This window comes from Propithecus coquereli, unplaced genomic scaffold, assembly GCF_000956105.1.
Source record: "Propithecus coquereli isolate 6110/MARCELLA unplaced genomic scaffold, Pcoq_1.0 Scaffold43, whole genome shotgun sequence".
Classification (NCBI taxonomy): Eukaryota; Metazoa; Chordata; class Mammalia; order Primates; family Indriidae; genus Propithecus; species Propithecus coquereli.
The window spans coordinates 9582105-9602190 of NW_012150063.1; the positions used below are offsets into that span (position 1 = coordinate 9582105).

Here is a 20086-nt window from a genome sequence, read left to right on the forward strand (position 1 = left end):
AGGCTTGGGTGGGAGTGAGTGGGCAGAGAGGAGAGAGAGCAGATCAGATGTCAAAGCCACCCTGGGTTTCTGGTTGTCAATTAACTTACTTGGATCTCCCAGGGATACTGGCTCCAAAGACTGTGTGCTTAATTCTTCTTTTGGAACAAATCCTGGAAAGAGCAGTAAAACTTTTGGTGACTTACAAGCACAGGAAGCATCTGGCCTTACCCCAGGGAAAGGGACATAACAGATATTTACACCCAGCTCAGGGGCTTGGCTTACAGGTAACTATGCTCTTCTCCACATCACCCCCATCCTGAGAAAAATAAGAATAAATTAATATTTACTGACAGCCTACTAAAGACACAGGACTCTGCTGGGTTCTCAGGGGGATTTGAAATCAGGAGACTTGAGTTCTGCTCCTGTTCATTTATTCTATCAGACCCTTAGTTTTCTTATCGGAAAGCACTAAGCACTTTGCCAGTGTAAATTATGCCTCTGTAAAATGCTGAAACTGTTGAGGTCAGAGCACATGTCTTGATGGTATAAACCTTCACTGTGCCCATGACATGTACGTCCTCAGTCAACATTTGGTGATTGAGTCGGTGAGCAAAGACGTGTAAGACACAAGGAGGATAATCTAATGAGGGTTGGAAGTAGGTTGGATGAGAAGAGTTTAGATAAAAGTAACTCAAATAAGAAGGTCTACGATGTAACTCCTCTCCGCAGCTATTTGAGACTAGAGGTAAAAATGTGAAAAGGTCTCATGCTCTGAGAGGCTGTGTGAGTTGAAGTTCAGCCTTAGGGAGGTGGGGGTGCTTTAGAGCCATTACATGGGAGCCAAGTTCATACATATACCACGGAGGGAGATAAAGGCAATAAAGGAGTAGCCTTTTGGGCGTCGTAAGACCCAAGGGCTTTGCAGACACAGCAAGCTTGCAGCACCGGAAGTGAGTCTCCCGGTTTTCAGGACGCCGGAAGTTTCGCAGTGGAGGAAGGTGCTGGGGTCTTTTCCTCGCTCTTGGCTGCAGTACGCTTTCTCCTGGCTTGTTATTTTTTCCAGATTGCGAAGCACATGATTTCATCTTCTCATTAAAGGTCAGCTAGCTCATCTCACTTCCTCACTTCATTTAAGAAATTCACTTTGGGTGTCTAACAGCATTTCGCAGCCAGGAACCTCTCAGGGAAACGCCCGAGGCTGCGCGTCGGAGGAGGGGGAGGAAGGCAGGTCCGAGTCCTCATCTTCACCTCCGTCTCCCCTATCAGTGAAATCTCCCTCCTGCCGAGAGCTGGGAGGTCTTGTTTGTTGGAGTTTCAAACATTTAATGCAGTAAACAGCAAACAACACCCATTCACGGGAAGGGAATACCGAACTCCATTTTGCAAAGAAGGAAGGGGAAATAGAGGAAGTCGAAGGTGCTGCCAGAGGGAGCGAGGGTCACCCACTTGGGGGTGGGGGACTATCTTCTGGTTTTTTGTCTTCACGTTTGCTTTCTCCCTTTTGTTATCCAGTGTGGCCCCTTGCCCCGGGCCTCCCTAGGAAGGTTTCACTATGCTCTTTGTAGGACCCTCCTGTTGTGTCAGGAGGACTCTCCTAGCTCTGTAATCCGGTGCATCTCCATCCGGTCATGGCCGAGAGGTTGGGCTGTATAATTACCTGCGTCTAAAAGGACCGATCCAGGTTTCCAGAAGTCCATTTCTCCTGATTTTCAAAATTAAAAAGAAACAAATTTGTTACTTAAACCAAACCAGCGGAACCTCTCAAGGGAATTGCCAGTATGATAAGGTTTCCCGGTTGTGGCAGAAAGTTCAATAAAGGAGCACGGTACTACAATATTGGATGAAGCAATCTGAAATCTGTACGATTTTTCCACCTAAAGCTCTTAAAGTCAAAGGCATAAGCATCTTTGTTTCTTTCACTATGCACCAAGAATCATGGGATAGGAATCCTAGGATTCAAAAGGACCTGAAAGTTCATCCAGTCCAAAGCCTCCCCTCCCCAACCTGCTTTACAACATCACTGCCCAGCGGCTGGCTGGTGCTTGAACATCTCCAAAGACAGTGAATTCATTACGTATTCAACCAAAGTGGTATATTCCTTCTTGGACTGTTGAGACTGTGAGAAAATTTTCATTGTATCGATTTGAGATCTTTTGCCCTAAATCTCTCCCCATCCACCCATCTGTCCACACTTACTAAACACTCAGTATGTGCCTATATCATCCTAGGTACATTCGTCCCACTTGTTTGTTTGAATTCTCTTTCTTGGAATTACCGTCTGAGGGAGCAGGCAGTTCACTCATTTCTTGAGGTTCAGCTTCTCACTGAGTGCCTCGAGCAGAATAAAGCAAAGTAGTACCTGAATTCCATATGCAATAAGATCTTTAACGCCCTTCACTGCATACTGGTGCTGCTAAAGTGGAAGGGGTAGTAGTGGGGGAGATTCTTACCCAATAATCCCCGATCTCTTTGGGGGAATCATCGCTAGGAGGGGCTCAAAGGCAGCATAACCATGTTAGAAAGGCTCATAAGGACACAAAAATGGCTGTTTCCTTTTCTCTCCCTCTCTCCCTCCTGCCTCTTGCTCCCATTTCCTTCCACCCCCCTTTCCTCTCTTAGCTCAGAAGCCTGAGAGTATGATCAGCTGTTTTATTTCTTAAAGGCTATCAGCTTTGCTAATAATTTCAGCAAGGCTGCAGGCTGAAATTACTAACACACTCAAAAAAGGTGATATTTTTCTTTACGTGATTAAGATGCCAGGCAGTTTTGAAAGGCAATCTGTGCTCTTGCACATTCTGGTCTAATGGTGAGACCTGAGTTTAATCTAGCTCAGCCATTAACCAGGTGTGTGACCTTGAGCAAGTCACGTATTCTCTGCGAACCTTAATTTCGTTGTAAATAACATAAACAGATTGGGTGAGATGGTCTCTACATTTAAAATATTTATGATTTATGTTTGAAACATTCTGCTTCTTTAGTCTTATTACTCTATCGCCACCTACTGGTGAAAATATGCACTTTGTTCTTTTCCTTAAATGTCTGGTGGCTTCTCTCAATTTTTGCCCAAGGCTACTTTCTTCTTTTTCTTTTCTTTTTTTTTCTTTTCTTTCTTTCCTTTTTCTTTTTCTTTCTTTTTTTTTGTTTTTTGACCAAGCACCCTTGAATGTCATGAAGATTAGAATGCTGGGTGCTCTATCACTTTATCAGAAAAAAAACAGTTCCCCAACATCAGGGATCTTCAAGCCTGTGGAAGCCTGGAAGCCTGACCTTCTATTAATGCCACTTTCATTTTGTTTGGGACAAGTTTGAACCAAATTACATTCATCCAAAAGCTGAGGGCTGAAAAATATTTGGACAGCTGAGACTTGGTGTTTTTTGGACTTGGTAGTAATGAGAAGTAAATTTGTAAGAACATTTGTATTCTGGCATCAAGGAGAACATTTTAAGAACATCTGTATTCTGGCATCAAGGGTGGTATTAGGGAAAAAAAGAAGTCAGAAGACCCACCCTGGGTCTACCAAAGACTAGCTGGGGGTCTCAGGGGCTCACCTCCCTTCTCTACAGTTCACCTACAGTTTTTTTCAGTGTCGAGCTGAGGTCATAAGGACTTTCCCTGCCCTGCCTCACACAGAGGGGACTCAGAGGACGTAAGTATGTATAAAATCATTCTGAAAAGTGTAAGTCACTCTTAAAAAGACAGGGAATTATTTTTGTGATAATCCTTGCTTGGTCACCTCACAGATACAGCAAGGTCTAAGAGAAGTATTGGTTCTAAACGATTTCCATGGTAAAAATATAGAATCTGTCAACATTTATTGAGTGCTTGCTCAGTGACAGGCACTGACTAAGCACTTTATACGTGTTAAGTCACAATAACCCTGTGAGTTAGGCACAACTATGACTCCATTTTACAGGTGAGGAAACTGATGCACAGGGAGCGGCAGAGCAGAACGTTACGCCCAGGCAGTCCGGCCCGGGAGCCCGCATGTAACCACCATCTGTTTGTCACATCATCGAGGTAAGCCATAGACATCGTCGTGCCCGCATCTCCGGGCACTTGGTTAGGCCACTGAAGAGGAAGGCCTGGCACAGCCACTGTAACTCATGCCCATGTAGCTGAGTCTTCAGAGTGCCCAGAGCCATCTCTGCTCCTAAAACCCTGGCGATGGTATTTATGCTGGTTACAGCTCCTTCTGTGCTCCTGCACATCTGGAAGTCACCACCATGGAATCTAAGTGGCAGCTGCGACATATGGCCCTTAGGGCTCTCAAGTTTTGTAAGACAGAGCTCAGGTGGCCATTCGGCATCTTGGTTTCTCCCCAGTGACTCCCCGGGGTGCGGTTTTTAGGAGGAAGTGGCAGTCTGAAGGGCAGCAGGCCTGTGGGGCCTCCTTGGAGAGCTTCCTCTTGCTGCACTGAAGTGAGGAGAGAGCGGGGCGCAGCAGCCGTGCCGAAGGTATTGGCATGCTGACAGTCGTCACAGAAGGACTTTCAGAGAAGGCTGCGGACAGTCTGGGGTCCTGGGCACGAGCTGTCACTGTGAAGCATCACAGTCCCAGGTTTATAAGTGGGTTGCCCTTCAAGGCTTGGTGTGCGGTATTTGTTTAGAACCTGACCGCCTTTTCTCATGGAAACAACATTAACTCCATGGTTAGAGTTTCCAGGCCAGTGAAGCTTATTTGACTCACACAGAGTTCATGGTACCATGAAGCCAACCAGCATGAGGATGGCTCTGAGGAAAAGTCACCGAGTTCTAACCTGATTCATCAGGAGCTCACCACCTTACCTCCCCCAGGAATACAGCAGGGGCAGCCTGCCCTGACTCAGAGGGCCCTGGGAGAAGGGGCAGGGGTCTGGCTGTGGGGGCCCCCTGTATAGGAGGCAGTGATGGCTCTTCAGGGGCAGAGAGTGGGGCCTGTGAAGGCAGAATTTCCAGCAGCAGAATCCTAGCATTTGAAAATATTTGATTCCGCTTTGTAGTTCTAACATATACAGTGTCTGACATATAGTATACTCAATAAATATTTGTTAAAATTAAATAACAGTTCCCCTGCAGTGAGAGTGATGGCTTAAATTAGGGATGTACAAAGTTGTATCTGTGGGCAGAAGGCATTACTCCTGGGTCATAATAAGCCTGGTGTCCTGGGCAGGAGAGGATGAAAAGTTGAGCCCGACATCATTAGGTCCATATGTAGCTGCTTGTGCCTGTTAATGCGCTGATCTAAACACAATAGAGGTGTTTAGTGGGGATCACAGGAGTCGGTGGTCCCACGTGATGTATTTTTATCAGTGACAGGAATGGAGAAAGGTGGCACATTTATCAATTACACAGATGATACAAAGATCAGAAGGAGAATTAACACATTAAATGACAGAATTAAGAGTTGGAAAAACTGCAACAGACTAAACTAAGGGAGCATTTAATGGAGATAGATGTGATATTCCACCTTGGGATCAAAAACTCAACTGCACATAGACAGGATTGGGGTGACCTGCTTCTACAGAAGTAAAAGAGATAAAATCTTGCAATAACTTTCGTTACTGCAAGCTCAGCAGGAGGTAAGCCAATGGTGAGACAAGGCATCCCCCAAGTGGACCTTGGGATGTTTTAGTGGAGGCAGAGTATTTAGGACAAGAGAGGCAATTCCCTGGCACAAAACCCTTGTAGCACTGTGTTCTGCTCGGGGTCCCTGTTCTATGAATCGTTAATAGTCTGTAGTTTAGCTAGAGGGTGTATTGTCACGTCATGTAAGGACCTATTCTGGGGATTGGAGAAGTTTACCCTGGAAAAGATGAGACATATAGGAAGACGTGAAGTCTAGCTTCATATATTTGAGCCTCTCAAAGAGTCTCAGCCTCTTATTGCTCTTACAAATTATTGCAGAACCTAAAGAGCTTTTGTTTGTGTAGGTTATATCTGTTGATTTTTATCATTTAGAAATTACAACTATGCATTCTCTTGTATGCAACAAAATATTAACTAGAAATGTATTTACTATTCATTCATTTAAAAGTAATAGAACTATTATATTTTAACACAAATGTCATTGTTAAATGAAAAATAACTTTTAAAACAAAAAGAGTTCAGTAACAAGGGTGGCAAATTTGTTCGATGTCTGTCATAATATTATATAAGACATCTGGAATCTGATGTCAGCTTCTACAGTCAATCTGTTGTGATACATTGTTTTTGTTAAGTATTATGGAGAAAATCTGTCCTCATGCAGACAGGTAGTCAGAGAAGGGAGAACTTTGAAGAATCCCTCAAAGCAGGGTCCTCGGACCACACTTTGAGAACCACTGGTTTAGACAAATTAGGAGTGATGAGGTGAAGTTCTGGATAGTTATTAATATGTCTAATACCGCTGCCCATCAAACGAAGCAGCTGGGAAATTCCCTACCACTTGAAATGATCTGATATAGGGTAAAAGCCTCTGTCTGGCACACCATAAGGGGTCCATTTTTAGGTGAGAAATTAGACAAGATGTACTTTATACAATTCTTTCCAATTCCATGATGTGATGATTTTATAGCTGAAGCAGCTGAGCGACTTGCCGGAGACACATGACTGTACCTGAGGGGAGAACTGGTTCAAGGGTATCTAAGAACCCCAGATGGTCTTACCTGCCTTTACTCAGGCTGTGTGAACGGCGTGCTCCCCCTGCAGGAGCCACAGTGGGGCTTCATAACTAGTGTGGTCTGGGCACCTGCGGGCTGGGAGAATCCTCCAAGGCAAGGACGCACTGAGGGTTTGTGGGAGGGTCTGAGGCTCTCAGAGCAAAGTTGCAGGGATGATGGTGAGGAGCAGCAGAATGGGCAGGATTTGAGGGCAAAAAGGGAACTAGGAACACCTGTGTGGGTCACGGAGCCCTCCCCCACCCCCCGCCCCCATAATGACTGGGGCATGAAGGAGCATGGAGAACAGAGCCTCCCAGAGCTGTAGAACTGGAGGCCAGTAAGGTTAGAAAAAAGGGACTGACGCCAAATGTTTTCAGCAGATACAACCTTGGAACAAGCCTAATGTTGTCAGGTAGTATGAAAACTGGAGATAAAGAAGGGTAATGTGTCTCCTTCCAGCCACCTCCTGTGCCATGTGTGGTTCATATGGTGTGTCTGGCTATTTGCACTTTACCCCAGAGGCCACTCCAGGGAAGGACTGGGTGGGGGTAGGCCGCTTAGTTAGGGAATCTCTCAAGGGCATGCAAAGTCATGACAGCCCTTGGGCATCTGAGTTGACAGAGATTTTCTCTCAGACACACTGAGAACAGACAGATCAAAGAGACATTTTCTTGAGGTTCAAATAATTTGGCATGCCCCCAAACTCCGGAGACCTGGAGTTGAGCTGCAGAGGCCAAACACAAGTGTGTGTGGAGGTCTGTGTGTCTGCAGGTGCCTCAGAGCAGATTCCCAGGGAGCAGGGATGGTAGGCAGAGGGCAGCTTACCCAGGCTGACGTCCGCTTCGACAGGCTTCTGGAAGGCAGCTCCTGAAGAATCCTGCCTTTGGACACCTGAGGGGATCACACAGGGTCAGCTGATTTCCATATGCCAGCAGACTGCTTCCTGCCCTTGTTTCGTCCCTGTTCAAAGTGACCCTAGCTCAGATTTTCCTTGGAAGTCTGCCGAACTCTCTGTGGTTGGCTCTACTTTCGGGGATTGTAAAGTAGGCAGAAATCCTGGCCAAGGGGAAGGCGGAAAGAGTGCCCTGTGGCTTGGCCTCCTGAACGGTCCCATGGGCTTGTTGAGGCCTAAGATGGCCTTGGAGTCCTTGCCCTGCCCACTGTTCTGATTCTGAAGCCCTTCTGTCTAGGACAACGGCGTGTACATTGGCAAAGGTGCAATTGTGAGCTTCCATGGAAGCTGCTCGCCCTGACCAGGGGACCCCATGGAGCCCCTGCTCCTATGCGGTTTCAAAGCAAAACAACCTACAGTTTCTAAGAACCTGTGGAGGGCAGAGGAGTAGCCCCCAGCAGGAGGAAGACCCGACACCTCCTATTGCAGGTCCTGACCTCTGATCCTAGTGCCGTCAGCTTTAAAGGGAATAGTAAACTTCCACCAAGTCTATCAGCTCACGGACCTGGCCCTGAGCAGAGTTTGTAGAAAACATGGAACCCTGCCTCATTTTCCTCTCTCATCTCTGCAGGCCTCAACAGCACCACAGAGAGAAGAATTTGCTAGATTCCCAGTCCTTAGGCCAAACTGCTAAGGGGTACATAGAAGTGAAGACCGCCAGGGGAGTCAGAATTCATAGGTGGATTCCTGGGGGCAAGACAATGTATTTCTAGCTCCTGAATTATAGAAGTACTCAAGCAAGGAAAAAAAAAAAGCCCTTTCCTGGGAGATGATAAAAATTCCCTCACTCTTTTATGCTAGTTCCTCAAGAATAGACCTCAGAGAATATCCCTTTTCAGGTTTATAAAAGCCTGGTTACTGAATCCTCAGGAATTTCTATCACAAGCTCCATAAAAGTCACCTCAAGGGAAAGGAAAGTAGGTAAATGCTTTGCTTACTTAGTGACTTCCTTACTTTTCATACAAATTTCCTTCAAACTGGACCCTGAGTGGTATCTGTTGTCCTAACTGGTTTGATGCTCTCTGTCCAAATCCAAATCAAATGGCAAGGATTTGGAAAGGTGAACCCCATGTAAACAAGCTTAACTTTCATCAGTAGCTAGAAAGGGAGTTCAAGTTCTCACCTGGATTGGCTCCGGGCCTGTTTTGGCTGCTTGTGTAGGTAGGGGTAGACCATAGATCTGTAAGAACATTCAACTGGTCAGGGCATGAATTTTAATTGAACTTTTCTCATTCTTTCCATGATCCAACCTAGCAAGACATTGCCAAGGTCAGTCAGAACCAAGGTAAAGCTTTGTCCTTGCTTGGTCTGAACCTGCCCTGGAGGAAGCATTGAAATGGAAAAATAAAATGGATTTAACTTAAAACACTGACTAAAAATTCCAGGTAATAATAACCCTTGTATTTCACAATTATCAAAGTATCTTTTACTAAAGTGCCATATTTCTTTACATTCGATTATTCTTACAATAATTCTCCTCAACTGTGCCACTCATGGGGAGGTTAAAGTAATCTTTCCATAGAAATGTCACTTAACATTTAACAATCTGTTTAAGCTGTGTTAACATGGTGTCGATGCAGACAGCTTTAGCTTTCAGTCGTGTTTAGAGGCACACAATGGGTTCTCTTTAATTACTCCGAGAGAGAATCAAATGCACTTCAACATTCATTATTTATTGGGAAATTTCTCTGAAACAAGGTTTTAAAAGGAAGATGGGGAGAAATGGGGGATGGAGGAAACATAAAAACCAGCTAAGGGAAAGAACCAATTGTCGTGGAGGGGACGAGAAAAGATATTAATATCATGGGAAAATATCAATTTCTCTTAGAACTGGATGTATCTGAAGCTTTCGACTGTTTTCGTCTTTGTTCCAATTATTTGACACAAAATCAAAAGTATATTTTCTAATTATACATATAACACGGGCTTACTACTGTAAAAAAATTATATACTAAGCATAGCAAGCAATCAGTAACTATCCTCTCTCCAGCAGTTACTGGTAGACAATTTTGGTCTATAGAGTTGTATCCCTTTCTCTACACATATGTTGTCATATACAACACACAGTTACAAAAGGAGATTGGTACCCTTGCTATTTTGTAACCTGCTTCTTTGACTGAATAACCTGCCACAAGCCAATCTTCTCATGTCGGCGAGTGCACATATTCATCAATATATTAATAGCTATATAGTAACTTCTTGAACTGTTCTTCTAATGATGGACCATCAACTCGTTCGTTTTTACTACGAACAACGTCTGGGTTCATGCTTCTTTTTGCCCTTGACTGATAGTTACCTTAGGATATATTCCTCTAAGTGTGAATTCTGGGTCATTTCTCCACACTCTTGCCAAAACTGTGTTATCAATTCCCAGTGTGCACTGGTGAGAAATGGCATCTTGAGAATTTGCACTTATGTGATTCCTGGTGAAGCTGAACATCTTTTCAAAGAATATATATTGGTCATTTGTAGTTCTTCTACTGTGGCTTGCCTGGTCCTGACCTTTCCCCATTTTTCTTTTGGAATTTTTGGCTTTTTCTTACCATGTAAGAACCTTACTTTGTAAGACTGGGTTTTAAGGAAAGCCACCTCCAGACACCTTAAGGAAGATAAACTTTCACAGGTGAGGTAAATGTTGGTGAGAAGGGAAATTGCATGTGGAGGGAATGGGCAGATGCTGGTGTCTCTTCCTGCCTCCAGTTTTGCACTTCCTCCCCCTTAGCTGCCTGTGGCCAGGGATGGGGACCCGGAGAAGACAGGTGAACATCTCAGTCATCGCCATGCCTTGCCACTGGGCGGCGCTCTTCTTCCCCTCCCAGGTCTACCCTGGTTGTGGACGCTTTTGATCTAGATCAGCTGAGGCCACCATGGCACTTCCTGAAATGAACCTGACTAGGAAGACAAAGGAGGGCGCAGCCGCTCCACCTGCAAAGCCTGTGGTAGATTCAGCTAGCCCTATGGTGGGCCTGGAGGGATTTTCCATCTTTTCCAGAACACTTTCCTAAGCCTATCTCTAGATCCACTGCTCCCAGAAAGAACAGCCTCACTCCTACCCCTGGGAGAAGTCTTGGCTCCCTTAGCCCCAGCCTTGAATTGCTCCTTTCTGTCTTGGTTTGCACATTCATGGGTCAGTTAAGGGGCCATAATGGGGCGGTGGTGTCCAGCCCCCTGTTCCTTGGAGTCCTTCCACCTGCATCAGCTCCTCTGCATGGGCCGGGGGAGCCCCTGTCTCCTCCCACTACCTAGTTTCTACTCTCCACTGAACTCTCCCCAAGGTCCTATGTGCTGTCCGAGAAGCAGCTCTTTACCTCACTGTACACCAAAAAGGACGCTTAGACCCCAAACACAGGTAGCTCCTGTTCTGGGTGCACACTTTTCAGGTGTCCTAAACTGAAGTGACCTGCTACAGGGATCTTGGTGGGATGTGTCCACTGCTGTAGCTCAGATCCTAGAGCAGTGCCTGACACATAGTAGGCATTGAATTAATATTTGTTGAATGAATAAATGAATTAGTTTTTACGTGAATACCCTGTCCACAACCACTTCTGGAATCATTTGCCTAAAGTCACATATGTAAGAGAAAACATAAAAACACCCTTAATAAATGCAATAACAGCAACTCACTTGCCAGCAGTATAAGGAGAGTTGCTCTCTTATTTTTAGTTCATTTGAAGAAAAAAGAAGTTATCTAAACGCTAAATATTAGTTAATATAGTTGGGCTAAAATATCACAGCGAATATCTATAGCCATACATGAAGATAGGCACTCATGAAAGTGGACTGGTGGTTCCCCAGGGCTGGGGAGGTGGGGTGTTAGGGGAAATGGTGAGTGACTGTTCATGGGTATGGCGTTTCTTTTGGGGGTGATGAAAATGTGCTAGAAAGGATTGTGGTGATGGCCATACAACTCTATAAATATACTAAAACCTATTGAATCGTACATAGGCAAATTGTATGGTATGTGAAAAATATCTCAATAAAACCATTATTGAAAAAAGACATAGGCATTTAAACATCAAATTTCATGTCTTTTTATGCTTACAGAAAATCCTTTGAGTAGGTGGTACAATTTTTAAAAAGTCCTTCCTCTCTCCCCAATTTGGCAATTACAGTGCGTTCTGCCCGGAGCGCTTGCCCCAGGGATTTGTCTAGCAGTCTGCGGGTCAGCATGGGAGCGGGTGCTGGACAAGGATGAAGAAGGAACACTGATGGGCAAGGAGGCTGTTGTCCAAAGCCCCTGTCCCCAAGCCAGGAATAATGAGGCTTTGCCAGGCTGGGAACCACTACTTCAGGTTTCTTGAGGTTTTCCACCAGCAGAGCCCAACTTGCAACCAGGTTTCCAAGCTCTCAGTGCAGCCAAATAAATATGCCACATGTTTAATTATACGTGTTATGTAAGAAATTGATGTTCTCTAAGGAGACAAACAACTTAGATACTCAAAAATCTTTGAAAGAATCAAGGAACCTAAAGTCAAGAACCTGAAATTTAAAAAAAACAATTCTGGCTAGGGGACCCCTGGTAACCCTCTCCGCCCAGCATCCTTGCTAACTAATCATTTCTCTTCTGCTCTCAGGTAGTGTGTGCCTCCGTTAATATTCATCTGAGTTAAACAAGAATAGGATGGTGGGGGAGTGTTTGATGCATTTCAGAACCTCAAAAATTATTTTTATGGCATTTTTATTTCAGGACTTTATAACACAGCTTTTTCCATGAGTCGTCTGTAAAATGGAATCATAATAATCCCAGTTTCAGAGAGTGGTTGGGAAGATTAAATAAAATAATGCATCAGTGTGCCAGGCACAGGGCAGGTATGGACTTCATGCATTCTGTTATTTATTATTGATCACAGAAGAAGTTGGCTGGGTCGAGCACCCTCTAATCTTGCCACCCAGCCATGCTGACTGAGGTGTGCTCTGCCCAGGCCTGCGGTGTTCATTTGTTGGCAGGAATGCCCCCCTGTAAGGGTCAGAGGAGAGCCAGGCTGCTGGAGTTTGAATTCCAGATTTGCTCCTTCCCAGCTGTGTGGAGGGGCCAGTTTCTTCGCTACCCCACTTCTTGGTACCCTCATTAACACAGTGAATTATTCAAATTAGAAGTAATAAATCTACTTCATAGGGTTGTTATGAAGGAGTCAATAGGCTGATATTTGCAAGCCATTGCGAAAAGTATCTAGGCCATTGAAAGTGCTGATTCACATTTAAATACAGTAAAACATGGACAGACATATAGCTGGGCTTCACTGTGTGAGGGGGCAGGGCCGCTGTGTGGCAGTAGTGACAGGAAGCTGGAGGTGAGGCTGGAGGAAGAAGTGGCACCCGGTGGGAAATATTCAGAAGGAGTTGCAGGGGCAGCGTTGGTGCTCCAGCTCCAACCTTTAGAAACGAGATAGGTGTTGGTCAGCCCAGGGTGGCATAGACACAAAGCCTGTGCAGAAACTCGAGATTGGATTATCAGAGGAGCTCTTAAGGCTCTGTTTGATGTAGTGCCGAGATGAATTCCTTAAACTTGACCTTAGGAAAACCTTAAACATGATTTAAGGAATAGATAAAAGTGGTAAGACAAAAGCAATTTGAAAAGAAACAAAAATTTTAGCTATCTGACTTTTCCTAAAGAGACTCTTTTAGTTTTGTTTGTTTTTAATATTTGAAGACTTCCAGGTGTGTGCCATTTGTCACTTAAGAAACAACAACAATAACCAAAAAAACCAAAAAACAAACACCCAACAGTGTTTACATAGAAACCTACTATCCCTTCAACTGAGCTTTTGGTGAAATGAGGATTTTGCAATGGGAAAGTTTTACTTAATATCCCACCTTCAAATGTATGGTAACAGCCGTCCTATTTTTGAATCTGTATCCTCCCTTGAATCTGGAAGGACACAACCACATACCCTGGCCGAGGTCTCGGGTGTTCCCCATTCACCCAGCTCAAAAGCTGGGAGAGGGGCACCGCGTATAGGGGTTCAGACAGAGCCGTTACTCCAAAACCCCATCTCCCACTTTCCCAGCGCACAGCAACACACGGTCCACCTACTGACCCATCTCCCGGCTCCTGTGGCCCATGGGCTGTGGTCTGGGGCTGCTGGTGGTAGAAGCTGTGGATGGGGATGGCTTTGGCAAGGTGGTGTGGGTGGCCTCGGCTGTGGTGACAGCCAGAACTTGCATCAGAGTGACTGGCTGTGCGGTTGTCCCTGGAACAGAGGGTCTCTCATAAGCTTTTGTGGTCTCACCTGTAAGAAAGTGGAATTAGACCCATGTCCACAAAATAGCCTTTTGGCTCCTACAGGACTAGAAATAAAATATATGTTTATTGAACACTAGCTATGAGGAAAGACCTGTGCTAGCCGCTGTGGAGGGTGACATCCACACAAAGGGCCCACAATTCTTGCCTAAAGGAATGTATTATATAAACTCAGAGCAATAAGCCAATCAACAAACCAAAGATTAAATAATAATAAAACAATTAAATGAAAGTTCAAAACTATAGCAACATAGAATATAGACAAGGCAGAACATGATTAATTGCTGAATTAATGGTTCATGGACTTTTTTTTTTTTTCTGTTTCAAGTAGCGTTGGCCTTGAAATAGAAGGTGCTTTGGGAGCTTTCTATAACTTATTCTTAGAGAATGCATTCTTGATGTTCTAGTTTAGGTTGGTTCATGACTAGTCAACTAACTCCTCTTGGCCCCAGTTTCCTCATCTGTAAAATAGGGTAATGGAACTAACTAGATGGTAAAGGTCGTCTAGATTCTCCTTCTCTACTGTGCTGTTCATCCATGTGCGATGATTTAGGTTGCATCCACAGATTTAAACGCCTCTGTAGTTGCCTCTCTGTAAAGCTTATTTCACTTTATTAGTGCTCTAATGCCCTGAGAGCATCTCTGAAGGCTTAGAGCAAGGGAGTGGCTACTCACTGGCCTCGGGATCATCTTGAGAACTGTGGGTCTGTGACAGAGGGAGACACTCAGTGGCCCCCAAAGTGAGCAGCTCCTCAGTCCCAGGAGGGAACAACCACCCACAGGTGCTTGTGCCTGCCGGGCCGCATTGGTGGCATGCCAGCTCCCATACCTGTGCATCTGCATGAGCTTCCTGGGGCTGCTGTAACAAGCCGCCACAAACTTGGTGGCTTAAAACAACAGAAACGTATTCTCTCACAGTTCTAGAGGCCAGAAGTCCAAAATCAATATTACTGGACCAAAGTCAAGGTGTCAGCGGCGCTGAACTCCCTCTAGAGCGGAATCTGTTTCTTGCGTTTTGCAGTTTCTGCTGGCTGCTGGCATTCCTTGGCTTGTGGCCGTGCTGCCTCGGTCTTCAAGGCCAGGACCCTCAATTCCTCTTCTGTCCCATCTTCCCATGACCTTCTCCTCCATGAGTGTGAAATAGTCTCCCTCTGCCTTCCTTTTATAAACATGCATGTGATTGCATTTAGGACCCACCCAGATAATCCAGAATAATCTTCCCATCTCAAGATCCTTAATTTAATCACATTAGCAAAGCACCCCCACCAATTGTTTTTGGTTTTGGTTTTCTTTGCCAAATAAGGGAACATTTACAGGTTCCAGGAATTAGGACATGAATATCTTTTCAGGGGCATTTTGCAGCCTTCTATAGCATCTCAGCTCTAGCCTTAACTCGGCTTAGGATTCATGCATTTTCTGCACAGGACAGCAGACCAAAGGGATAACATCTGAGATAAGAAGGTGCTTCCCTCTTCGTGGGAACCATCCAACTTCCTCTTTGACGTTGCACAGAATCCTGGGAAAATCACATCAGAACCACAGACCTGGCCCAGCCATGCAGACAAACGCGTGGTGGGTTTGCCCTGCACTGGCACCTGCTCTCCTCCCCACCCTGACTCTGCCACCTTCTGCGGGAATCACAGCATTGACTAGGGAGAGCAGGTCAGCAAACAGCAGCCCTGGAATTGGGCTGGAATTCAGCCATTCCATCTGCTCTCGCAGGCGTTAGTGGTCAAGGTGGGAAGCAGATCTCTCACTTGCCCTGTTTCCTGCTAACAGTTGGTTGCCTTTAAATCTGCCTGTGGACCGTGCCAGACAAATCACTAAAGAGCTGGCAGCAGCCTCAGGCCTTGAGCCAGTCTTCGAGTCATCCTCGGGCAAAACTGAATCTGCCTGATTTATGACAATTCCCTCACTTTAAAGTGATTGAGCTTTCCTAAGGAGTAGTCGGGAAGTTTCTAATTTCTCCAAAGTGCTCCTCTGTCTTACCCTCCGGTAAACGCTACCAGGCATTAATGCCTCTTTAGAGAGATGGAGGCCCCAGTTTGATCTACTTCATCTAGGGAAAAGCCATTTAACAGAATCACTTGTATATTTTATGAAATAGGATATAATTAATAATTTGGAGAGAGATATGCAAATAAGCTGACAATACATTTTACTCATAAATTATTCATTAAACTGCAACGTCCTCAAAATAAAACTACTTGTAAATAGTGAACATTTTTGCCACCTTAAACTGGAGATCTGATATATACTGGAGATCTGAATGATCTTTTTCTCACACCAGTGGCTAATTTCAAGGCTCCTGATGACCTCAGTCTGCCTTTGCTAATATTGATTTGCTAGAGAGGTTAAATATCCCGGGGCAGCCTCTGTCACTTGATTATAATGCAGATGCTTTCATGCCCATCATAAATTCAACCAGCACGGCCCTGGGTTTCCATGGGTTTCCATGGGCTTCCATGGGCTGTTGTTTTTGCCTGCTGTCCTTCAGGGATTAGAACTGTCTTTAAGAGGGGAGATAGAGGAAAATCACCCCTCCTACCCCAAGCACTCCCAATTGCTTACTGAACATAATGCCCTTGATTTGACCCAAAGAGAATTCTTCATGGAACCAGGTTCTTTTTGAGCAACTTGGAATAAAATCTGTAAAATAGTTTCTTTATACAGTCTCAGATGCATAAAGGTGTGATCTTTTTTCAAAGATTTTCATGGGAAAGATTTCAAAACTTCTCTTGGGCTGTGAGCATAGTCTTCTTTCGGACATGGTGAAGAACAGCTTCAGACAGCCGCCTTCTCCACAGCAGCAGGTGGTGCCTCGGACCTTCTCCACCAGCTCATCGCTGGAATCATGGTGGGGTGTTAAGAATGCAGAGATTCTGATTCACTCGACCTGAGGTGGGCCTTGGAAGTCTGAATTGAGAACCATAGCCAGGGCTGGGCTGACTTGGGGCTGCACCTTCACCGGCCTTGCTGCTAAAGCTTTCTGAGCCTGGCTGCCTTCGCTGTAAAATGGGGATGGGCATTCCTGCTTGGCAGGGGCATTGTCTTAATTAGAGATTGTGTCTATACGGGGCCCACGCAGTGCTTCGCACACATCAGGCATTTGAGAAAGTAGCTGACATTTATTCTCATGCTATACTAACAGTGCTGTCAGTGAGGGAAGTGAAGGAGATTGAAGCTAGTGTAGCAGCAATGCTCGGAGGTCACAGTGATGGGGAAGATTTGGTTTTCCCACCACTAACCTATCGCTTCGTGACTCAGGGTTATACACAAGGGCAGGAACCTTATATTCATTGAGCATCTACTGTGTGCCAGACACTGCGATGGCCTCTTTCACATACATCAAATACTAATCACAATCCAGGAAATCCACCTAAGTATTCCTATTTTTAAGATAAGGAACAGGTTTTCCAAGAGGTCAAGAAATGTGTTTAAGGTCACACACACAATAGGTAGCAGAGCCAAGATTTGGGCCCACATTTGTTTGATTACAAATGCATGCTTTTTTCCACAAAAGGGAATAAAGTGGGTCATGAGCAGCTTCAAGATTCCTGAATGTGGTCCCCATTAGAGGGTGGCCCAAGGTCTCTTGCGATGTCGCCAAAGCCATTTTATTTTCAAGAGAGGGCGAGGGAGTGGCTTTGGTGGGTATAGGCAGGAGGGCAGGAGGTTCCTGGGAAGTTGAAGTTATTACAATAAACTTTGGCTTCACTTTCTTCCAGCGTGAGGGACTTAGCTGACAGCCAAGGACAGCAGTAGGGTGTTTTCCCGATGCTCTTGCTCAGCAACCTCCAGTAAGATCTACTTTCCTGTCTCTTGGTGAACGTCTACACACCAACACTTACCTGTTTTTATTTAGCCCAGAGTGGCTCATGGCTCTAGCCAAATAACAGCTGCCCCGGGGAACAGATTTAAATCTCAGGTAGTGTCTGTCATCAGTGTGGGCTGCACGGGGCAAGTCAAGGTGCCTTCTATTTTTCGAGTGAGATAATTTCCCGTGGAAGAAGGTTGTTGTGCTGTCGGGGGCCATCCTCGTCTGATTTACCTGTTGACTCACATTCTCAGAGAGACGAGGAAGCATCTTATAGGGGCACGCTGAGCCCCGAGCAACTGCTGGCCCTGCATCTCTTCTGCTTCCCCCAGTTTTTGAAGAGATTTTATCATCTAAAGAAGAGTGGCAACAAGGGGGACACTCCTCTATGGTTCTTACTGGAATTTTTTATATGAATTCATGAGAATTTACTCCATGGTGGGATCGTGACTTTAAAGAAAGAGGTTCCTCTATCTTGAGGCTGGGTGAGACTCCCAGTATCCCTTTCATGTTGGAATGTTTATAGTTTAGCTCGGGGTCTGGCACATGGGAAGTGCTTAATACATGGGTATTGAATGAATGAATGAAGAATGAATGAGTGAACTTAATATTTCAGACTCTGACGACCATGTGTGATCTAGAAATAAGGAGTTGATAGTAAGGCCAGTGATGCTGCCATCAAAAGCTGAGATGGGTTGGGAGAGGGGACAAGTTATACCAGCAATGCCTGGTGTTTTAACTATGGCTCTTGCTGATTTATATGTTTCTGTAGCAGCAAATTGGGAGAAAAGTGCCTTGGCCCTCCCCTAATCCTCATGGATGTCAATGACTCGGGCATCTGAAACAAGTGCTTGCTGGGGCTTGATGGTGTTTGGGGTAGATACTTCTGGAAATGGTCTCTGCTGTAGAGGATATAGAAACCACATGGATTTTATACTCTAAGTCATCATTTGACTATGGCTTCTCTCCCCTTCACTCTTCTCCTTTCACCTTTACCTGCTTTAAGGCGATACAATCAGAGTTTGAGTATTATGCGGCTGGTTAGGACTATGCCCATGGGCAAGTTACTAAACCTGTCTAGGCTCAGCGTCCTCATGTGAAACAGGGGAAGACCCTGGCACTCTGCCTGGTGTGACTGCAGTGCAGGTGCCTGGCACAGAGAAAGTGCTCTGTAGGTAGCTACTGTCACAGGAGGTTGTCTGGGACTCTGCCTGTTGTCCGGATTCAGGCCCAAAGCTGAAGCCTTAAGGGCCTAAGTACCCCTTTCTAAACGAGGAGTACTTGAACTGAACTTGCCACAGGTGAGGCCATTCCAATAGAACCTGCACAACCACCAACACCCCCCTCACCCGGGGCCAGGGAGCAGAAGGAAAGCGCCAGAAGAAGGGGAGGCGTCAGTAACCATCTTTCAGGAAGAGCAGCGTCCAGAGCAAGAGAATATTTCCTCCCTTCCTTCATGCTCTGTCCTCTCCGAGCCAAGTGAAGGTGCTTCAAGAGAGTCAGTTATTAAGATCGCAGGGGCCTGCGAGGAGGGAGATGGGCATCTCATTCCCTCCCAGTCTGTCCACAGACCCACCTTGCACACTGCAGGAGCGGAGCTTGCAGAGCGTGTTGGGGGAGTATTTTGGGAGTCTGGAAGTGCCCTTCCCCTCAGGGTAAAAAATAAGGGGTGCCTGACATGTGGGCCCTGAATGTGGGGGCTTTACTTGAACATGGGGACTGCTTCTGCCCTAGGGATCTCTGAGAGGGGAGGGTGCAGCTGTCGTGGCCCAGGCCAGCAGGGCTCAGCAGCCACAGGTGAAGTGAATGGAAAGACGATGGTGACCTCACTCCATCCAGCTCTCCTCAGACCCCAGAGGGGGCCAAAGAGGACCCAGCCATTCCCACGGCTTTGTGTGAAGAGGCTGCCCGGGGCCCGAGGGTGAGTTACCTAACTTGGAGAAAGCAAAGGGGGAATAGACTTCTGGCCCAACAAGAGGGAGCCGGGATAAAGCTGAACACTGTCCCCTCGTGCCGGATGTCCACACACATCACCTGCTCAGAAATCATCCCATGAGTAGAGGCCGCAGGGCTAAATGAAACCACAGAGACGCCAGCCACTTAAGGAGACCTCTGCCACCCATTCCTCTTCCCTGTGCCCATGCCAGAAAGGGACAGGTGCTATCTCAGAAATGGTCCATGAGGCACCAGTACCCACTGCCAGTTTGTGGCTAGGGGTGGGGGACAGCTGTATCCTTGCAACTAAACAAATAGCTCTAGACCACTGGACTCATTAAGAAGTCATTAGAGGTACAGTTGGAGCAGTAATTGGGGGAAAAGACAGGAAACATTCCATATTTGTATGGCAAGGCTCCTCAAATCGGGACTTTTCATATGCACTGTTATTATATTAGCATAAAATCTAGGGTAATGATTTAGAGAGGGGTTTCTGGAGCCAGCCTGTCTGGATTTGATTCTCAAGTCTGTGACTTTCTAGC

The 20086-nt window shown here is 45.7% G+C and overlaps 1 protein-coding gene across 4 annotated transcripts in view; it reads right to left on the reverse strand.

Annotated features, from left to right (window-relative positions):
* The window catches only part of VIT (vitrin), a 105482-nt gene that overhangs the window by 27069 nt on the left and 58327 nt on the right, over positions 1-20086 (reverse strand). Inside the window, exons 7-11 of one of the 4 annotated variants that reach the window (XM_012653834.1) lie at positions 13590-13781; positions 8675-8731; positions 7425-7490; positions 1640-1684; positions 90-152 (exon numbers count right to left, since the gene is read on the reverse strand). In XM_012653834.1, the coding sequence (XP_012509288.1) occupies positions 90-152; positions 1640-1684; positions 7425-7490; positions 8675-8731; positions 13590-13781 (423 nt within the window). The remainder of the gene's footprint in view (positions 1-89; positions 153-1639; positions 1685-7424; positions 7491-8674; positions 8732-13589; positions 13782-20086) is intronic. The other 3 variants (XM_012653835.1, XM_012653837.1, XM_012653836.1) reach the window with 3 other exon arrangements.